At 36.6% G+C, this 21,984-nt stretch overlaps 1 protein-coding gene across 1 annotated transcript in view; it reads right to left on the reverse strand.

The window, feature by feature from the left end:
* Positions 1-21,984, reverse strand: part of ARHGAP42 (Rho GTPase activating protein 42) — a 143,154-nt gene that overhangs the window by 109,156 nt on the left and 12,014 nt on the right. Inside the window, exon 2 of the mRNA XM_005516204.3 lies at positions 1,388-1,483. Coding sequence (XP_005516261.1) covers positions 1,388-1,483 — 96 coding nt within the window. The remainder of the gene's footprint in view (positions 1-1,387; positions 1,484-21,984) is intronic.

Genomic DNA, 21,984 nt, shown 5'->3' on the forward strand with positions numbered 1-21,984 from the left:
TTATTGACCAAATCTAACTCAGATACTGAAGATTTGGTTTAAAAAGATATATATACAATATAATTTTAACAGCCAAAAAATATGTAGCATGCCAAAGAGAACATGCACACCATTTCTCTTTCCAATCAGGACACACCTGAAGAATACATGCAGTTTTATACCTGCAGCATCTCAAGAGATTTCACTCCCCAACTTCTAATTGTCAGTAAGATTAAACCTCCCCTCCCACCCCCTGCCAGGAGTTGGTGGAAGACTGTAACCAAATCTTTGATGACTGTTTTCTGACTACCACAATGCTGTAGGCTGAGGATGAGGCAAACCTTGAGAGTGAAAACAAGCAGTTCAGACCTTCTGTCCAATGACTCAGTCAGGAAAAAGGAAAACTTGAAGGGAGAGAAGACTTGAAAATAGATCATAATAATAGATACACTTGAAAAAGACTAAATCAGGGTTTCCTCTCTGCATTACATAGAACTTCTTCAAAAATACCAAGAAGTCCTACATTCCCTCTCGTACTGCCAAATTATTTATTTTTAGAAGCCACTGCTCTTTAAGAACCATGTTCTTCCTCTCAGATGTTTTAGGAGACACATGGGGGCCATGTGGTATGTAAGACTCATGATACTGAATTTAGCCATTCTGAAAATGGATTATAATCCAAATTTTTTACCAATGGGGGTTAAAGCACTCCAGCTGCTGTGCTACTGTGTAAAAGCATCACTACAACTGCAGAAATGCCTTGCAGTAAAGAGTGGTTGAATTTCTGAACCCTGGAAACACTTCAAGGATTAGTCTGCTGAGGGAAGAGTATTTTGATGACACTGAAGAGGCTTACATTGAAGACAAATTGAGCTGTTCAGTTCTGCAAATGCAGAATTTCTGTGTGTGTACAGAGAAAGAACAATAAGCAGCTAGTAAATTTTACTGGCAAAAATTCAGACAACCATATACTCACGAATGCACAAATTGTAATGAACATACTCCTCTTTTTAGACCTTTAAAATACGTCCTGTGTCTTACTAGGCACTTAGGCACTTTTTTGCAGACTGATTATAGAACATTATAGAAAAGTTGTGTACCTTCTAGTAGCCCACTGAAAACTGACTGTAAGGTAAAAGTAGCAGCAGAATTTAGAGGAGTCAGTTGACTCAGCTGACAAAAGTATCACTGAATACTTTCTGCTATAATAAAACAAGCTATGCCATGAAGACAAAGTTTTTAGATATGTATTTTTAAAGTCTTGCATGGTTTCTACTTATTGAAATTTTTCTATTTTTGTGACGTGAACCTCTAAAAAACAACTGTGAACTGCTCCACTGTATTTCTGGTAACATGCTATAAGAAACAATAAAAATGTTACTGCCTGCAAAGCAAAGAGAGTACTTACCAATATTAATTTCATCATCAGTTTCAGCATCTCCAATACACTCAAACTGAAAGTCTTGTAGAGACTGTGAAAATTTTTGTACCGCCATGGATAAATCTAGAATTAAAGAAAAAAAAAACAAATCAGAATTATTCCACTAGAACTTCACTGGAGCAAGGCACCATGCATTTCTGCATTAAGTATTTTTTCTGCTTACAAAGTTTCCTTACTAGTATCTTTTTTGGACATTAACCTCTTTAAAATCACCAGCACCATTTCAAAATCAAATACCTGAGATATCCTAGACACCTATGAAATAGGTTGATGCAAGACTTCAAACATTAATACATGTATCACATTGAAAACTAAAGAATGTTTATACATATTGAAAAAAAAGAAATTAGTATAAGAAATTAATCTCTAGTGATAAATTGCATACGTAAGTGGACTACTCTTTAAAATATTGCAATATTAGTTTGCAGATTAAAATAAAGCTCGTGACAGTTTTTTTCCACTATCAAAATAATTACATTCTAATTGTTCTGATATACCACAATGTACAATGTTTTAGTGCAAAACCTTGGTAAAAAGAAATGGAAGAAAAAAGAAAAACACAAATGCTTGCCAATCAACAAGGTAATCCATGGATTATGAGCACTATTTTCACTGAATTTCACAAAGCAACCCAAATTTTCTAGCATAAATTTCATTATAATTGTAAGCAACAAAACAAATACAGAATATCTTCTTTTTTTTTTTTTTCAGATATACTAATGGCAAATGCAGAGATTAATGTGATCATGAATGAAGTTGGTCAAGACTTAAAAATACCACTAGACCAGCTGAGCCCAGAAAAACTAACAACAATATTCCATAACCTGGAGGTTGTACCTATGGTATCTGTTTTGATGCTAGGAAAATTGACAGTTAAGATTCTGCCATCTGCTAAATCTTAGGAAAATTCATGGTAAGGATAAATTATGAATGAAAGCAAAGTCAGAAATTCAAAGCATCACATATCTGCTTCCATCCTTGGGGACGTTCAAAAGCTGTCTGGACATAATCCTGGGTAACTGGCTCTGCTTAAGGAAGGCAGTTGGACTAGATGACTTCCATAGGCCCTTTCCAGCCTCAATCATTTTGTGATTCTGTGATTTCTTTATCCTGTTATTGTAAAGCCTCATTCACTCAGTGCTGGACACAAAATTAAGAGGGCTAACCTTCTTCCAGGAAGGAATAAAACCTAACATATTAATATACAAATCGGCCTAATATCCTAAATCAACACACAAACAACCCCCATACACACAAAGCATTATTTAAATTTGCATGATTCCACTATCCTAAATGAAATAAGAATTGAAAAATGATTGAAATAAAGATCTCAAACACCTCCAAACAAAAATCTACAAAATAAAATTACTGTTTTTCTTAATTTTAATTAAAGTAATTAAAGGTAATTAACACTATCAAGCAAGAGATTCCCTTAATGGATTTTGCACTGCCCAAAACTTACTCAATGCCTGTTCCTTTTGGATTCTAATAGGCAGCTATAGAGTACATCAGACCAAAAAGAGATCCATTATCCTTAGACAACACAGACATGAACAGATTATTTTCTTCTATTAGTAGAGAATTCTGTATGCATACTGATAAATAACTTCAGATGCAAAGAACTGAGTAAAGTAATGCTGTATCTTTTTGATAAAGCACATAGAAAACAGGAAAGAATGCTACCCAGAATTACTGCACCCTTACTGTACATTTCCTATGGTGCTGTTCATGAAGATTATATTAAGTGTATTAACAAATTGAATGCTAAACAAAAAGTGTTTCCTATTGTTTGTACAGATGAAATAAAAATAATCTTTAAAAGGTGAAGCACTGCATTTTATGCAAATACAGCATCTTTCATAGCTAAGTAAATGATTGTTCTACATTTGTTAGAAAGATCTAAACTTGAATTTGTTCACAGCAGTATATCTTAAGTTTAAAGGGAAGAAACACAGTTTTATTATTCACTCTTTCACCAAGTTACTGCACTGAGTCCCAAACCCTTCTACAAAACCGCTGTATAGCAATTGATGTCAAAAGGAATTACATGGCATTAAGGTAATTGAATGAAAAAGTTTCTACATTGCAAGTACACTGGAATGTAAAAAATAACTCTTGCTAATAGGAATGCAGATTTATTCCCTTTAGACAATCTAATAACTGCCATGATGAACAGCATCACCGTGAATGTGAAAGGAAATGAGGGAGCATTGGCTTTCCACTATCGTTCTCCCACAGATGCAGGGTTTGGTGGAACAAATGTCAAAATAAAGGAAAATAAATGTTAAAAATACCAAAGGTGGAGTCTCCATTTCCTATCCTGGATTATTAATATATGACGCCAACCTTTCTTTCACGGTGTCAGCAAATCAGACACATTTTGAACCTGAAGGAGGTATGTTTAACCAAGTTCAGAAATAATATGGGTATGAAGAATTAAGGAGCTTATTAGATAACTTGATAAAGTCATGCAGCAAAATACCATTTGGAGGTATCTGCCTCTATATGAGGCCTAATACCTTGAGAGTATTAGACAATAACATAATAAGATTAAAGCTGTTCAATGTAGCAAAGAATATAATTAAGTTCCAAGGTCAGATGCTTCCTGTAACACTCATTCACAAGTTCTGTACAAAGTTAATCTAACCTGAAAAGATAAAAAAATATTATTTTACAGAAAATTCCAGCTGACATGGACAGCTTCCTAAAGGCTGAAATAGGAGTTACTCTGTAAGACTCTGACACTGCAATTGAATCACCAACCTTGGACCAAGCGGTGCTACTTGGTTGTATTTATCACTTTCTTAGAAGCATCATCACTTTCATTGATTATAAAATTATAAACCCAGACACAGAAAGGAACAGCTGTGCAGTAAGCACATATTTTCTAAAAGATACCAAGATTCAAAACTGAACTAAAACAAATTTAACAGCAACTGTTTCAAATCAAGAAGAGGCAAATCATGGACAAAAAAAATGAAAAGAGACAAGAGACCTCGCCCAGTTTTACAAGATGTCATTTATCACTGTATATCCCAAAGTCTTAATGTCACTGAAGAGTCCTCAATGCATGCTGCTGCTTCCAGAAGTAAGGTAATCACCACACAAATCACCTGTGATAAGAATCTGTGGCATTATTCAGAGTTCTTACTCAGCAAGTACATTGTAAAGTCATGTCCCTCTTTTCATTGAATCCACAACTAGGACATTTACTCAGCTCAGGGCAGAAACTTTCCTTCAAGCAGAGACAACTGATCTTCTAAGTTACTAGAAAAAGCTCATCAGATTTATTGACTGGCAGTACAAGTCTATCATCCAGGAAAGGATGGCTGCTCCAAAGTCTCAATGAACTCGTAAATGTTGCTGCCCCTGCTCTTCTATAGGCACTCGAATAATCTCTCTGGCTGCCAGCAAAAGAATGAAAATGCAATCTGGTAAGTCTCATTTGCCAGAGGAGCAGTTCTGTTAATATGTACTAACATTATGTTAGAGTACTTGCCTCTATCACTTGTTCCCTGCTTTCTCCAATTCCAAAGATGGATTCAGTTCCATTCTGCAATGAGGCACATAGTCAAGAGTAGCCACCTACACCCTACATACTGTCAGTGTAAGGAGATAATTGTGACAGAGTTGCCTGTTTCAGTCAGGGCTGCAGCAAGTCAACTGGCCAATAAGAACTTTTTTTTCTGGAGTTGACAGAGGAAGTACTAAAGAAGCTACCACACTGTGACCAGAAATAATAAGAGGATAACTACAACAAAGCTTTACCACAACAAAGTAATGTAACACCATTATTGCATACAGATACATACAATACCAACCTTCAGTATCATAATGCCAGTAGAAGAATAATAAAAGTCATCATCCATTCAGGAAAGTCACAAAGGAGTCATGAAATGCACTACTCTATTTTACTTCTCCCTTAAGTTTTATATATTTGATTAATCTACTTAACACATATTATCTAATAAAAAAATGAAGAATCATCTTCTGGCTTATTCTAGAAGGCAGGTTTATTTAAGACTCACTTTCTTTGAAAATGACAAAGAAAAGTATGTAATATGAACTGTAATATATTAACTTATTTTAGGTACCGGGGCCTTACAGCCGAATACAGGATGGTAAGACTATGATCCAGACCCTTTGTATCACCAGAATTGTTGTTCCACTTTCTTGTCCCAGATTTTTTAAACAGATCATATAATAATTTCTCATATAGAGTCTTGAGGAGGTGGAGAGAACAACACATTGCAAAAATGTGCTGAAATGACAAATGTTATTTCCTGAAGGATGAAAATACAAGTGTATGCTTTGGCATGGCACAGCCTGTCACAACAAGGACAAAGTCCTACAGATAAGGACACTCAGAAAGATTTCCACAACTTGGTAAGCACAATGAATTGTTTTATTAGGCTGGGAAAGTTGTCATTTGTTTGGTTTTGCCAGTCTGGTATCTGGAATAACAGCAGAAAGTCCAATCAGTTGATTTGGGATCAATCAGTCTCCAAAAGCTCTGGAGTACTTGCAGAGGACTTATATCCCTACCTAGTAGCAGCCTGCAAGAAAGTGTTCTCAGCAAACACATCAAAGACAAAGTCTTTCCCCTTGTTTGCTTACAAAGATGACTTCATTAGCAAATGGAGTTCCAATAACCAATGTTCTTCCTGACTGCTGCCAATCACTCTGGGAAAGCTTGGTATCATTCACTGGGTTAATAAAGAGAAACAGCAGTTGAAACCTAGTGAGATTAAACATGCCTAAATTAACTCCTGAGCACCAGCTGGAATGCAGTAAATGGGACTTCAAACAACAGACACTCTGGCTCATACAGTAACAGCAACATATCTGTCTATCTTATACAAAGCTAGTTATTATTTCGTGGCTTCAAAGACAGCGGAAGCAAAGGGGTGATGATTGACCTAGCAGGATATTAGAGGCAATCCTTCGGTCAGCTGAATTTCAGGACAGCTGAAGACTGCAAAGGAGACCACATACAGTCACGTTTGGTGTTTCAAACCTTTGGGGAAGTATGAGTCCACTACCAGATATGACTAGATGCATTGCAGTGCTCTGCTTGATGAGATACTTCATTTGGTCATGCACTGACATACAAGTTCATTAAAACCCAAGCTAGTCAGCAAAACTCAGCATTAAGGTATTATAGTATGTGAATAAAACACAGCAGAAACTGAACAATATTGCCGGAGTACTTGATAAAACAGCATGCCAAAATGCAGAGAAACATTTGTCTAGTTTGTTGACTTCTACTCCTCAATACCTGAAACTCAGTCATTATTATGGTTATTTTTTAAATGCTTTACAAATAGATTTATTTTCTTGATTAATTTCTTAAGCAACACTTATTCTATAAACAATTGTTCAGGCTAAGTTATCTAAACACTTGAAAAAGTAGTTTTTATATGAGAGACATTATTACTGTGAAATAGCAGCCATGAGCATGATTTGCAGTACTCTTACCACACTAAGTGACAGAAGCAAGGAACCATTTAAAAATTCATAAAAGTGAAAAAAGGGCTTTCAGTATTACAAATACAAATCTGTAAAACACTATTTATTCAAGAAAATGCTTGTGAGATACATGTCTCCTTAAATAGTTCACGACATGCTCTTCTACAGTAAAGATGAACAGGGAACTTCCTTGGCTTTGTTATTTTATGAGGGAATGAGCTTCAAGGATGTGAGCTATATCAACAGCCAGAAATAAGCTGGGGGAACAAAAACACCCCACTGAGAAGCACTGAACTTCAACAGCTTCTGTGTTTGCTGCAGTCAATTTGATTGTAAGTAGAACATGTCACAGTGGGATATCTTTTTCCACACCATAGACTGTAAACACAGAAGCTGGCAGTACAGTTGTATTTAGGCAACATGAATGATTAAGTAGTTAAAAGCAATGATGATACAAGACTGCATATATCACTACTGTATTTCAAATTTCTTCCTGGCTTAAGGGCTTTCTCATTAAAACTTCCAGCTTCACAGTAGTAGGTCCTAATTCAGAAAAGAGCACCAAAATGCATTTTCTTCGCAATTTTTGCCTTTCCACTCTTGATTGCTCACTATTAATTTAAAAAGAAAAATAAATGATTATCAATGTTTTTTGGTAATTACCACCTTTAGAAAAATCTTCCTACTCATAATATATGTTAGCAGGTCAGCACAAATAAGGGGACCTGAAAATGTCTTACAAATCAGCCCAAAGCAGCAATCCTGAGCCTGGGAATGTTGGCACATATGCTGGTAATGCAATTAATTCCTTAATAACTGCCTATGAAAAGAATTCTGGGGTTTGCTGACAGAACAGGTAATCCCAATTTAATAAAACATCATTGCCATGACATGTCCAGATCACCTGTAGTTAGAGAGGAATTTACAGTGCACGTTAACATGCCTTCTAAATGCTGACAAAAAGATCTGTATAGTCAGCTGATGCAGCTTCTGATGTTTTCATGGCTTCTTTGGTTTCATGGCGTTAAATCCTGGAGTCCTTCCTTTGCATGGAATATTTTCCCTGGTATTTCTATTTTTAGAAGCCTAATTGATGAAATTATTTACACACACTTGTTATTCTTTATTTATCAGCTGAGTTAATCTCCAGATCATATTAACTTTTCTGACGAAAGGAGAAGAGGGTTTTTTTCTTCTTATGAGTGACCACATTTTATCCAAACTTCTGCAGAAGAATTTAATTTGGCAAAACACAGGGCAGGCTGGCACAGAGTAGAGACTACCTACAAGGGCTGATGGAGCTAATGCTGGCCACTTGCCACAAGGCTTTTTAAAGAATCCACAAGAAAACACCACAAGGGAATAGAGAATCCAGTGCCCAGTGCCAGAGATTTTGCAGCTCTAGGGCCACTGCTCTGTATTGACACAGCCTTTCATTGTTGCTCTCAATACACTCTTTACCCCCTTTATTTGCCAGCTTCATCAGTGCATATTCCTTGCCAACTTGCTATTCATGGAACAATAATAAGCAACTAAAACAAACAACTCTCTACCAACTCCCTACCCCTACAATCCCACATTACATTTTTTACCTTAGGCTCTGCTTTGCTCTTAATTTCAGGGAAGCTAATTTCTTCCCACAATCTCCAGGGAAATGTCATCAGGAGAATATGGCAACATGTAGCCCATGCATTGCTGCATTCCTATGGGGTTACATAAGGCACTGAAATTTTTCAGTGTCATTCTCTTACTCATGAATATTTCCATGAGAAAATGCACAATTTACTTTCCCATTCTAGAAAGCACTGAGAAATCCCCTTGATCAAATGTAACAAAATCCCCACTTTCTTAACACTGTGAGGCAAGAGCTACTGAAAAGTCTGTATGTTCTATAAACTTCATAGCTATTCATACCAACACTGTTCAGTCACAACTTCCTTATGTTAAACACTTGTGCAGTACTTTCGATGTTCTCAGTGCTTCTCTACAGCTAGGAACTAAGTCTAATACAGTCTTGAGGACATTCCAAGTACACAACATTGATGCTTAACCAGATGGGGATTTTTAGGCCACATTTGCATTACTTGATAAAAAACGTACCAAAACTTCCCTGAAAAATAACTGTTGAACCAAATAACACTATACAGACAAAAGACAATATTGATAATATTCCATCCCTCTTTTCACTATTCCGCTCCTTACCCCCACTCGCTTTGTGTTTAGATGTGGAAACCTAACCTTATTCACATAACTAAAACAGAAAGAAATGAACTTTAGTTTAGTTTAGTATGCAAAAGTTAGGAAAATCTATAAAAATTACTAACTTGTTTTGACTTTGCCTAATTATAAATACATGAAATAATACAAATGCACCTAAAAATGTATGCCCTATAACTCTTAATGTGGAGGGCACCATACAATACATACTGCTCATCTGTTTCTCTGAAGTTAAAGCATGTATATAACTTCATAACTCTTTCTCATATTAAGTGATGTAATTTTGTTTTGATACTCCCACATTCTTGTACTTTATTTCTCATTACCTCATTCTTACAAAATCTTTTCTCAATATTTTAGTTTATAAGACTGTTTATAAGAATCAATGATACTGGTGCATTTGATTATAAAGTAAACTGACTTTGCAGGGATTTACCATCCAAAGGTAAAAACCTTTCAATCATTAAACCACATTGGCAGAATTATACTTTACAAGCGACTAATCACATGGTACAAGGCAGAACAGAAAATTTTCCTTTGCCACCACTGCAATTTTTTACAGTCTTTTTCCACAAATATGGCTAGAATTATTGGAAAGCATTTGGTTTCCTTTTACTTCTGAAATTGTAAAGTTTGGCTGTAGGGTACAACTTAGTACTATTTCTAGCATATTATTATATTTTTCTAAATTATATTCAACCAAAACATTTCTATACAATGACAGTTGTGCAGTTTTTGCAAACTTGTTTTCATCCTGTATGCTTTTTGGCCAAGATCCACTGTAAAGACCTGAAATATTCCAACATTTCTTCTGTCTTGGAGAAACATAAATGTTAGAAAACAAGCATATTTCCCTGTTTTTTTTTCCTATTCTCAAATAATTGAATATCATTACAAACTCATCTGTACTCTTAGTACTTTCCCCGTCTGTCCATAGTTCTCTATCAGAAAGGCCTCAATGATTCCTAAACTTTCATCCCTGCAAACTTGCTTTGACCCGCAACATACTTTCTCTTGCTCCTTCTGGAGATTTTAAATGCTCTTTCATGATCTTCCACATTCTTCCCCCACCCCATGGATGCTTATTTCGCAGAACAGTGTCAGACTTTTCCAGGGAGTTGGGTCCACGTTCCAATATTCTCCCCTCAGACTCTTCCAATGAAACATGGTTTATCAGGCATGCTACGTCATTTCTCTCTCCTCCTGGTACATCCCAGCCACACTGAGCAGGCAGAGAAGCACCACAAAAAAAGAGAACAAAGAAACTAAGAGCAGATGCTGCCAGAGGTTCAAAAAGCAGAGAGTGATTTCCTGTCTGGCAGTTAGGGAGTTGCCAGAAAAAACATGGGAATTCCCAGATTTCTAGTGCAATGTAAGGTATTGGTGCATCAGATAATCTTTCAGTAGTACTTGAAAAGACATTTTTCTCTGTTTATTCTTAATCTTACCATGCACCCAAAGAAATTTAAAAACTACATGTGCCTATTTTCAGACAAAGAAAATATATATAATATAATACCAGAAGATAATTAAAGCCTATGCTGCCACACATTCTTAAGGAGCCAGAGTTCTGACTATCTGACCAAGATCAGTCCTGCCAGTTCAGTGCTGTGCACACATAGAATGAGATAGTGTCTCCACTATTACCCCTACCCAAATACCTATACGGAGGAAAAAATAAAAAATAAGATTACTTCTGGTATGAACAGGGCGCTCTAAGAAGCTGCTGCTATGAAACCAAGGATAAATCATTGCAGCAACTATCATGCAGACCTTCAGCTGTAAAAAATTCTGCAATATATCTTTCAATGCTTTTCTGTTCCATGATTTTTACATTAAGTAGATTCCCCTGTTCTGTGAAGAGAGCTGCTCGAAGGAGGATGGGTCCCACAGGCCTGTGCTGGATGGCGGGGGAGGGATGAAAGGAATGAAAGCAGTTATCAAGGCATTTGTAAGTAGTGAGCTCTTGGAACAACATTAGAGTTGAGGGTCATGGGAAACAGAAGCATTGCTCACCCTTCTTCCTGGCAAAGTTTTCTCTGCTTGGGCAACAAAGTAAAATGTGTTGTAAGACCAGAAGGAGGAGGAGAGGGGAAAAAATTAAAATGTGTATATTTAGCTTATTTAGAAAAGAAAATACTACCACTTGGCTTTAAAGGAAATGAAACACTTTCCATATGAAATTCTTTTGGGCTCTTAAAGCTCAGGAATACAATGCTTGATTAGATTCTTTTGATCAGACAAGTAATATCACGGTCACATGTACTTCAGTACTGCACTTAACAGGGGTGGGGGGGTGTGAGAGTTCTAACACACACACACAAACAGATCTAGCATTTGTTTAGAGAGTCAGATATGCACTTCCACATATGGAGGGCAGAACTGAGATTCCTAATCAAGCAGGATTTTGTTCAGTGATGCTAAATGTCACTAAATGTCTTGACCAAATTTGGCCTAAAGGCAGTTTTTTTCCATTCAGTCTGCCATACAGCCAGTGCACTACTACACACTGCTTAGCTACTTTTCACTACTTACAGAGAATGGATACTAAACACATCAGTCTTATACAGCAAACAAGCTTAACATGCTAGTTTCAACTGTCCTCTAAAATATGAAAGCAATTCACAAAATGCAGAGATGAGAGCCATGGAAGCACTTAAAAGTCTTTTAAATATACATTTTGGAGGGTTTAAATTAAATCACTTACAGTATCATTAATTCAAAAATCTGTTACCAAAATACTCATATTCTAATAATGGGGGAAAAAGTATCAGTGAAATGAAATATGTTTCATTAACTAATGAGATACACAAATCAGTTTCACCAGGTGAGCTCCTGCTTAGACAAGTCAGAATTAAGCTTTCCCAAGGAGGTTGGGGTTAACTCCAGTTTGCATGAGACTATTTCCTTAACACTTACAGGTTTTGCATTTTACTTTCCAGATTCATTGCATTTGGACAGAGAAAATAAGAAATATGTAAAAATGAGTATTCATATGATGTTTCTGTGTATAAAGCTATTTCAAAGAACAGGATCCCTGTATTTAAAAAAAAAAAAAAAAAAAAAAAAAGAGAAAGAGAGAAATATCCCACATACTCATTTTGCTGGATTTTTTACTTAACTTCTCAGACAAAAATAAGGAATTTGAATGACTTTCAGCAGAAAACTCTCTAATCTTTTTAAGTCAACTAACTTGTAAGAAGGACTAGCCTTCTACATAGTTCATGTACCATTTTTTTCGAATTTTAATTCTCTGGAATTTTGTTCTACTTTGCTGTCACAAAAAGATTTAGGAAATCTTCATATGCAAACATCCACTTGTTATCTTCCTGCCAGAGTGATATCCTTTAATTAATAATCTTACCATCCATTACTACTAGTAGTGTTTATATTATGGCATGTGTAATGAGTTCTGAACTAACTACTATCACAAACAAATGAGAACTTGTCATTAAAACAGATATATAATAACTGGGTTGTTTTATTACTATACACTCAGGCGTGGCCAAGAAATCTATTAAATACTAGTAATTATTTTAAACTGGGGGAAAAGAGAAACATCATTAATGCCACTCCATCAAGCCACGAGAGACCTGCACTTAAAAAACTATACACAATTTTTTCTCACTCCTTGACCCTATCTCTTGATATCAAAGGTACAGGGAATTGAGGCAAAGGTAAATAGTAATCAAATGACAAGAACACCTTGTTTAAAGAAATGCACACGCAGCAACCTGCCTGAAAGGGGTAACTGGGGAGCCACAAGACTTCTACAAAATGACAAGCAGTACAGAAATGATGGTTGTTTCCCAAGTGAAAACAAAAGGCTATCTAACAAAGCAAGAAGCAAGCTCAAAACATAGCTAGAAGATGCTTTTTCTTAACATTTGTAGTTAAATAATGCATCTCACTATAACCGGGTAATTTGGATATTAAAAATTCATGTGGACTCAAAAAAGGACTAGACAAGTTCACAGAAGAAAAATCCACTGAGAGCTATTAAAGACATAACTAACCCCTTGCTAAGGAAATCTTTAAGCACCAAACCACTGGAGATAGTGGAAGCCTCACTATATTCTGCCTGCTGTTTTTCTCTGTCTTAGACAGTCAGTGTCATGCGTGAGAGAAAAACAGAACCCACAGCAGAGCACTCACCCCTATCTAGAGACCGGATGTAACACCAGATAAGCTTCATGTCCAACCCTGCACAGCTGTGCTTTATGCTCTTTGTAGCAAGATTTGGACACATATTTTGTAATTCCTTCTATGCTTCAAGACACCATTAGCCGATCAGCACCACCTGCCAGTAGGAGGTTATCACTCTCACAGATGGATACACCACCAGGGGTATCTTTAGCCACCTATCCAGTCATCTGTTTGAGCAACAGGCAACAATAGGAGGAGCTGAGTTCACACTGAAAAAGGATCGTGAAAATGTTCTACCCTCCCTGTTGAACCACAAGGAAATATTCTCCAGTGTATGAGCAATGACAAATGGATGAAAGCTGTATTATCCTCAACTGCTCCACAGCCAAAGGATGTGGGCCATTACACCTTTAGTTATATTTCAAGGCTGTAAATTCTTCCAACAAGGACTTGTCTAGTCATTTGTACCATGAGATGAACTAAGTAGAACTTTTTACAGTATAAATAACTGCATTAATAAATAGCTCACAAAAAGTTGATTTGGACTACCAAGCCCAAATGGCTTCAACAAAGATTGATTAATCTTAAGCATGAAGTTTAATTCCTTCCACATGTATGTTACATTCGCCCTTCTCCTCCAAAATTTTCCCAACTTTATCTTAGCATGAGGGCAGTCACTATGTAGACAACTATTACGTGATTCTTTTTTTTTCCTCAGGGTTCAGTATTGCTCTTTCCTCCTTCCATAATTGCTCACTGCCTAGCATCCAAGTCCAGTAATAAACACAGAATTATCTCAGCCTTCAAGCAAGCCAGACCTAGAGAAAAAAAAAAACAAGTCCATTTTTATGTCAAATCTAGCTCCATTACCCTATTTACAGATGAAAATGCTGAAAGCAAGACTGCCTAAGGCCACACACCCCAAACTGGTGATTAGGCAGGCCCTTGTAGTTCCCTAGCCCTTGGCCATTATTCCAGATGCCCTTCTGTCAGACCAGGAGATGTTAACCAGAGCTGCAAACAACACAACTTCTCACACTTCCCTGTCACCAAAAAATCTGCAACTTCTTTTTTCCAAGGGAGCACAATTTTGAAAAATAGTTTTCTATTAAAAGGAGCGAAGAAAATCCTAATTTTGTTAAAATAAATAATAGGAAAAAAAAAAAAAAGAGTAGCACAACATTGTTTTGATCCATTTAACACAGCTCCTATAGATGGCCTGGCTACTTCAGCTAGAGTAGTTAGTGCTCCCTGTTTCAACTCAGCCTCCATGAAAATGAAGAACACCCGACACACAAATATACCTACCTTCTTAACAGACATTTGCTAAACTTCAGTTCAAGCATCTTAAAAATAAAAAAAGAAAACGATGAAACAAAATTGTGATGGAAGTATTAAGGTTATATAGATCAGAAAATTTTACATTTAACTTGAATATAGAATTTTTGTATATACGTTTCCATCAATTTTCAGGTGCTGCAGGATGTTATTTCTCTTTCTCAAAAAACATATAAATTTTCACCAACTAAAATTACTTCCAAAGATTTCAATCTAGCTTCATCATAGCTCCCTCTCAAGAATCAGAATCTGAAGGAATATTGAAGAGATAGGAAAGTATTTCTTTGCACTGAAGTTCTAGGAGAAGCCTACACAGGTTTTCACCAAGAGAAATGGGAAAAATATCCATCTTTAAAAATACAAAAAAACACTGAAATAGCTGATAACAAAGCTTTTGGAAAATGCCCATCCATCTTGTTTCCACACACAATGGAAAAGTCAGTAACAAGTAAATGAGTCAATAATTCACTAAGAGAAGGAAGAAAATAAAAATAGAAACACTTTGAGCCAGAACCAGTTATTTTATATTATTCATTGTGGAAAATTTGGTTGGTAATCCTAGAATTATTTTTTTTTGTCCAAAGACTGACTGCAGAATGTCCCTGACCTCACCATAACATTATTTTCTCTCAAATATGATGCAAGAAGTTGGATTTGGAGGACCAGCTTTGCATGGCTCCCAGTTTGTTGGCTAGATGGATTTCCATTCCATCACAACCTCCTCCTCTCCCTTTTCACAATGAAAAGTGGCTTAAAGGAGTTGTACACTTATTTCAAATGCCCAGCAGCACTTAACAGATGGTTTCCTTAGACTCAGTTTAATACAAGTGGGAACTTTTCCATGAAAGTATACTTTTCAAAAACCATGGGAATTCTTAGCAAGCTTAAAACCAAACAAGTTCTGTAATGACACAATTCTAAAATCATCAATTCCTTTTAAAATGGAACAGGAAGTCTCTGCAAAGTAAAAAGTTTCACTCTAGAAAGCATTTGCAATTTACAATGAGTAATACGAACCAAACAGAGCACAAACATGGTAGTCTGGACTTTGGACACTGCCTCCCAAATGCAGAACTCTTTTTCCTTTCTGTGAGCATGTAAAATGCTTAACTGCAATGGATGGTCTTTTCAGACCATCACAGGTCTCTGAATTACTCAAGAGAATTAATTTAACAGCCAAGCAAAACACCTTCTTCCCAAAACATTCATGTTAGCTTCCTTGACATAAGCAAACAGAGCACATTAAAATATTGCCTGCAAGAGGAGGAAAACATGGCACTAACTAGCTGGGGAAGGGGATAAGGATGGTGTTTGTTATTTTTAATTCTTCTATTTAAAATTACAACCACAAATAAGCAGATGGTTTTGCAGATATCTCTGGGTCTAACATGCAGGGCAATACATACTTTCTCCAAAGTCAATTCTATTTTGCAAATTTTGTCAATCTATACATTGTTAAGAGAGATCATAATGACTCCTGCTGAATGTTGCAATAACGCAGCTATTTAGGATTCTGATCCTCTGGCTTCCTAAGCATACAATATCATCTCTTATCAAGCCAATTACTCACAAAGACAGGCTTGCTAAATCCTTTTACAAGCACTTTCCAAAACAAAACAATACTCCTGGGATCCACTCTGCACAGACAAGAGCCCAGAATACTGATATAATTAGAGCTACCTCTATGCTAACACTCACTACTTAGTGGCCAAAGAGCTAGCAAATTTGATGTCATACCCTCAAGCTAAATATATAAATTAATCCTGTGTATTCTGCTGTTAATTCCCATAATGACTGAAAATAAAATTTAAAAAATCATCCTGGAATATTAATTATAAACTGGGTAAAGAAAAGTATAGACTACTCTCAAAATTATGTGGGAAACAGTAACTATAAATATGGGTGAGAGAACCAACATGAAGTTTGACATAAATAGCCTCATTGAGAATTATTTTCCTATTGGATTTGGAGGTCACCAAAATATGCACACAGTTACTTAGAAATAGAACACCAACTAAGTCAGACAAAAATGAGGACTTACAGTGCCAATTTTTCAGTAATGACACTCAAGGTACCTATTTTATTTTCTTTTTTTGTGCTAATCCTTCCTCCTCCTGTTTCTAACATGAAAAATGAAACTTCCCTCAAAGAAAAACAAAATCCAATAATAACAACCCTCAAACTTTCAGTCTTAGCAAGAAAATTTAGTACAGGTTTCACCCTAAGAAGTCTCCTTGAAGTGAATTACCCAAGTGGCTAAAAGATAGCAGCTAGCAGCTGCTAACTTCACTAGTTGGTGTATAGCTTCCCAATAAATACACCTAAAAATTAATTTTATAATTCATGGCTTTCTCCTATTGCATGAAGAAACAGAACATGTTTCTGGATATGCATAATAGTCAGATTCTGGTTTTTATCATCTCTCCACAGATCAGCAGTACCTTGAGGTGCTTGCACAACAGCTTTTTGAATGAAGAGATATATATTTCTGAAAAAATCATATTCCATTGAAAATTCAAAAGCTTTTAGCTCTAGCTTTTTTATACTTCTGAAAATATCATCAGCAACCTACATAATCCTCATAGTTTACAATCCAAACAAATATTTTTATTTAAAAATCAAGTTAGGGCAGTAGTAGAGCTGTAAGGAAGGTAGCAGAAGACTCTTCTTTTTGCTTCAGTTTTGCTAAGTCCTGAACTCAGCAAAGTGCATATTCCAGCTGTGTAAAGTATTTATCTTGAAAGAAACACAAGAGCATGTGGGCTTTAAGCCAGAAAAATACTCAATCATATGGAATATCACAGGATAGACCAACCAAACTGGTTTCACAACTGCCAGGGCAGGAAGGCAGCAACAAGTACTTAATGCAGTTGCCACAGCTTCTTATAACAGAATCAAATTTTTGTAGATTTTCTGTTTTAACACTTCTTTTTCCTGCCAAATAATTCCTTTCTGAATCTCCAAGAAGTCTTACTATTTATCAGAGCCATCATAAAATCTGGAGATCAAATTGGAAAAAAGGGTGTTAACACTGAATAACATTTTGCTGCTGATACATGTACTCATAATCAGCTTTCATTTTTTCCATTCTTGAAAAGCAGCAGAAAGACGTCAGAATCTTAAGTGCCAAGGAGGTAAGGTGATACAGGAAAATTACATTTAGGAAGCACACATTAATGCACATAGGAAAAAAAATAAATATATCCACGTATTGATGCTGTTTACATTAGCTTTAACACTCCTTGAAAGATCTTGGGAGTCACTGCAAGAAGTTATTTTATAATATTAACTCAACAATCAGCAACAGCCACAAATATTAAGGCCCAGTAGGGAAAGAATGCCAAAAGCAGAAACTATCCCTATTTGATGCATTCTTGCCTTGGATATTCCACGAAGTTTCTTGCAATCTAACTCAGAATGGGCATAGTTCCCAAAAAGAAGAAACAAAGGACAACCAGAGGACAGATTTGGTAATTTAAAAGCAGAAACTAACTAGACTTGAACTTTTCAAAGCAGCTGGGGAACAAAAACTGAAAGAATGAAGAAAGAAAACAAAGACCTTAAAAAAAACCCCACAAATCCAAATCCAGATGAACAGGGCAGGCAGCGTATACAGACAACAGTTACTATTTCTCATAGAACAAAATTGCCATTGTCAGATAAAATAACCAAGGAGCAGGCATACAACAAAGGAAACACTTAAATCGTGAAACTCCTCGCGTACTGTCACAGACTGGTGTGGAGCCTAGCAGGACACCTGGATTTCAACCCAGGTAAGATAAATCCCTTTATGAAAAGGGGTTATTTGAGGACACTTGGGGAAACTTTAGCAGAAGGCTATGCAATTAGAGGTTCTCCTTATCTGATTTATAGGAGCTCAGTACTTCTGTGAGGGTCACTGATTGGCCATTTATTATTGTGTTATTCAGATATTCTGGAGGTCTGAAGGAACAGTGCATGGCTCTGCTGAGACTGCACAGATGCTGACACAAGTCTAAACCTAAGTATTCTCTGAAAATCTGAAACTTGCATTACAGTAATAATAGGACTTAATTACAGACTACAGTAATTTGCTTTATGGGGAAACAATCAGGTTTTGCAGATACATCTTATCAATTTATGGGGTTTTGTTTGTATAAAAAAACCCCAAACTTTCCATGTACTTAAATTCTTTCAGAAGCAGAAGCAAACTTCTCAGACACCAAATTCCATGCCATAGATCTGGATCTCACTGTAAATTCTCCCTCCTAAATTTCTCTCTGAGAAGCACAAGTACAACCCTTACACTGGAATGAATGAAGAGTTACAGAAGTATAGGACTTCATATTTAAAGAGCCAACATATCTGTAGGGAAGTTTAACAAAACAGTATGACAAAAGTTCTGCTGGCAGTACGACGTACAGCAGCATAAAAAATTCTCTTGCACTGATAGTAGGGATTACGTGAACAATCTGTTTAATTTCAGAAAAAAATGAGTGCTTATGCTATTTTAATAAAATATACTAATCAACTGTTTTAAGATCCCAATCCCACACTAAAAAGTGCCTGTTTTATAAGTACCCAAATCAAACAAATTCAAATGGTAATTCAAATGCTAAAAATGGTATTTAATGCTTTTATAGATAATAACTTTTTATTTTAAATTTCAACTGAAAGGCGTATGTAGAAACTGAGATGCAAGTGAAATGCCCCCACAACATTTAACAGACATTTTAATTACTCAACACCTGCTTATATACAGCAAAAAACAAAGTACTAGTTATAGAAAGATGTACAAGTTAAAGATAAATCTCCCCAAATCACAGGGTTTATTTTACTATGGGAAAACTGTGACAAGAAGAAAGGCAAACACTTGGCATACAATGGGTGTAACTTTGATATCTGCCAAGAATCCAGACATGGGATTGATACGCAGAAACTCCAACTCCCACTGGTGCAGAACCTTATAGTCTCTGCCCATCTTCACTGCACTCAGCCCCTCTTGCATATCCACAAAGGGGCAGGGGGATCAAGATTTATATTACTTAATATGCTTTTGTCGTGGTTTTAAACCAATAACTAAGAAAATTACTTATTTCTTGCTGTGAGATATGGATTAGAACAAGAGCAAAACAGGCATAAAACTTAAAAGGGAAAAAAAAGAAAGTTTATTGACAAACTACAATAAGAACACCAGAATAAACTTCCAGAAAAACCTTTTCATCCCCTGTCTACCCACTATTCCCTTGTTCACATGACAAAAGAGACAAAACCTTTGGAACTTTGATGGTTAAAACAGTCCCAATTCTTGCTACAGTCTTTTCACCAGTCTTTATAGAGAAACAGAAGTTTCTTCCTGTTAATTTATGGAGTTTCTCACAAGAAAAACTATTTTTGTTATAGTTTTCCATTGCTCTAATGTTAGCTGCCCAGAGCTGCTGTTATTAGAGCCCACTCCTCCCATTTTCACATCACTCTTAAGTGTGTATGGGCCATGAGTCTAGGGATGGGATTTTTAAGGATAAGTTATTCAAAGGCAAAAAGTCTTCTTCATCTGTTTCCGTGAGCTTCACCAGAAAACAGTTTTCTCATTGCCTCTCAAGGCTTCAAATCTTCCAGCACTTCACTGTACCATAATTACTCTACTTTTTACTCAAAATTTACACTTTGAACACTCTATTCCTCCCTATATACTGTCATGAATTAAAGGAGTGTTTTCAAGACCTTATTGTCCATTTCCATAGTTTTAACAGAAAGATATTACAGCTTAATTAAAGCATCTTCTTAATTCTCTACCTTTTCTTTTCTTTCCTGTCACTAGTAGTTTATAAAGTCTCTTTTCATGTTGATCACTCTCTTTTTCTCTGTCTGGATAAAAAGATTAATCCGCAAGTCTCATCTGGGAAATGAAAGAGTTAAAATCTTGCCCAGGCTGTTGTAGGTAGTTCTGTGGCCCCGGCCGGTGCAGGAGCTGGAGCCGTCTGCGATGGAAAGTTCCTCATGGCTGCTCTGGAGAGTGCAGTCGCCGCGCCCAGCCCGCTGCAGGTCCAGAGCCTCTCTCCTTCTTCACTCAGCAGTCTCCAGTGAATCCAGCCACAGCAAAAGACCTGCAGCCGAGCCAGAGATCGGCTCGGCCCGGCCCGGCCGGAGCCCGGAGAAAACCCCCTCCACAGGGCCCGCATCCCCCGGAAGGGAGACGCTGGGCCCAGCCCAGTCCCCGCCCGGCCGCATGGCCTGGGCAGGGAGCGGGAAGCCTGGGGCTCTGCCGCCCTTCCCAGCCAGGAAACAAAGAGAACCAAGAGAGCTCTGGTTTTACACTTTAAGGTAGGGTTCACAAGTTGATCCCACTTTTCAATGGCCTAAACTGCTGTCAATTCTCAGCAATGACCGATAATTGGTCAGGAGAAAAGACGCCAGGCAGATCCCAGCAACTTAAACTTTCTTAAAGGTAAAGTAACTCCATGACAGCTTTAAAAAGAAGAACCTGACCAACCAACCAACTAAGAAAATATCAAGCTACTAAAACATCATCACCCCAACCCATCCACTAGTAAGAGTAACACTGCTGTCCTGTGTTCTGTTCTCTCCGTACAAATGCATAGTTGTTCAAGTGCCATTTTGATTTACAAAGGGACAAGAGAAGCGTTTGTCAAAATATCATGGATTCCTTTGGGAACATTAAATGTTCAAGAAAACATTGTAAAATGGACACTCATCTCAACAACACAATACTCAGAGCTCCATAATGACTCCTCAAGAGAAGTGGCAAAAGCAGGCATGTGAGTTTTTACCATAAAACAGTCTTGAAATCCCAAGGTGCACTGACAACTCTGGCTTGTCATAGAGAGCATCAGAGATGCTCTGGAGTGTCAGTGAGGAGGAGTTGTGACAGCATAATGCGTATTTCACTGGCAAATTATTTGGAACCTGTCAGAAAGCTGGTGAACAAAAAAAAAAACAAACACGTGATTTGCAATGCCATTTTAGTAAATTTAAAATGATTACCATCCCCAGCGAGATTTGGGATATGATGCATTAAGAGACAAGAGTAAAACTAAATGAATGAACTAAGTAAAGAATTACATTGTTGCTGTGCTGTAGCAATGCAAACAGAATAAGAATAAACACATTTTAACCTGCTGTATTTCAACTACACGGAGAAGACACTAAACAGAAAAGGTAGTACTATGCAAAGTTATCAATATTGTACAAGAACATAAAAATTGGAAGTTCTTAGGTTGTATGGAACTACAGGAAGTCAGTAGATACTGTGAATTTGTGGGTTTAATTTACCTAGACCAGAAACCAATGTGTCTCTTTTATTACAGAAGAAAAAGAATGGCAAAAAAATGTACTTTTTACTTCTCAATTAGACCTGAAAAAATAAATGCTAAACACATTTCTTGAACATTTGG

Source organism: Pseudopodoces humilis, chromosome 2 (assembly GCF_049639895.1).
Source record: "Pseudopodoces humilis isolate 2021_Gansu_Grassland_sample_001 chromosome 2, ASM4963989v1, whole genome shotgun sequence".
NCBI classification, from domain to species: Eukaryota; Metazoa; Chordata; class Aves; order Passeriformes; family Paridae; genus Pseudopodoces; species Pseudopodoces humilis.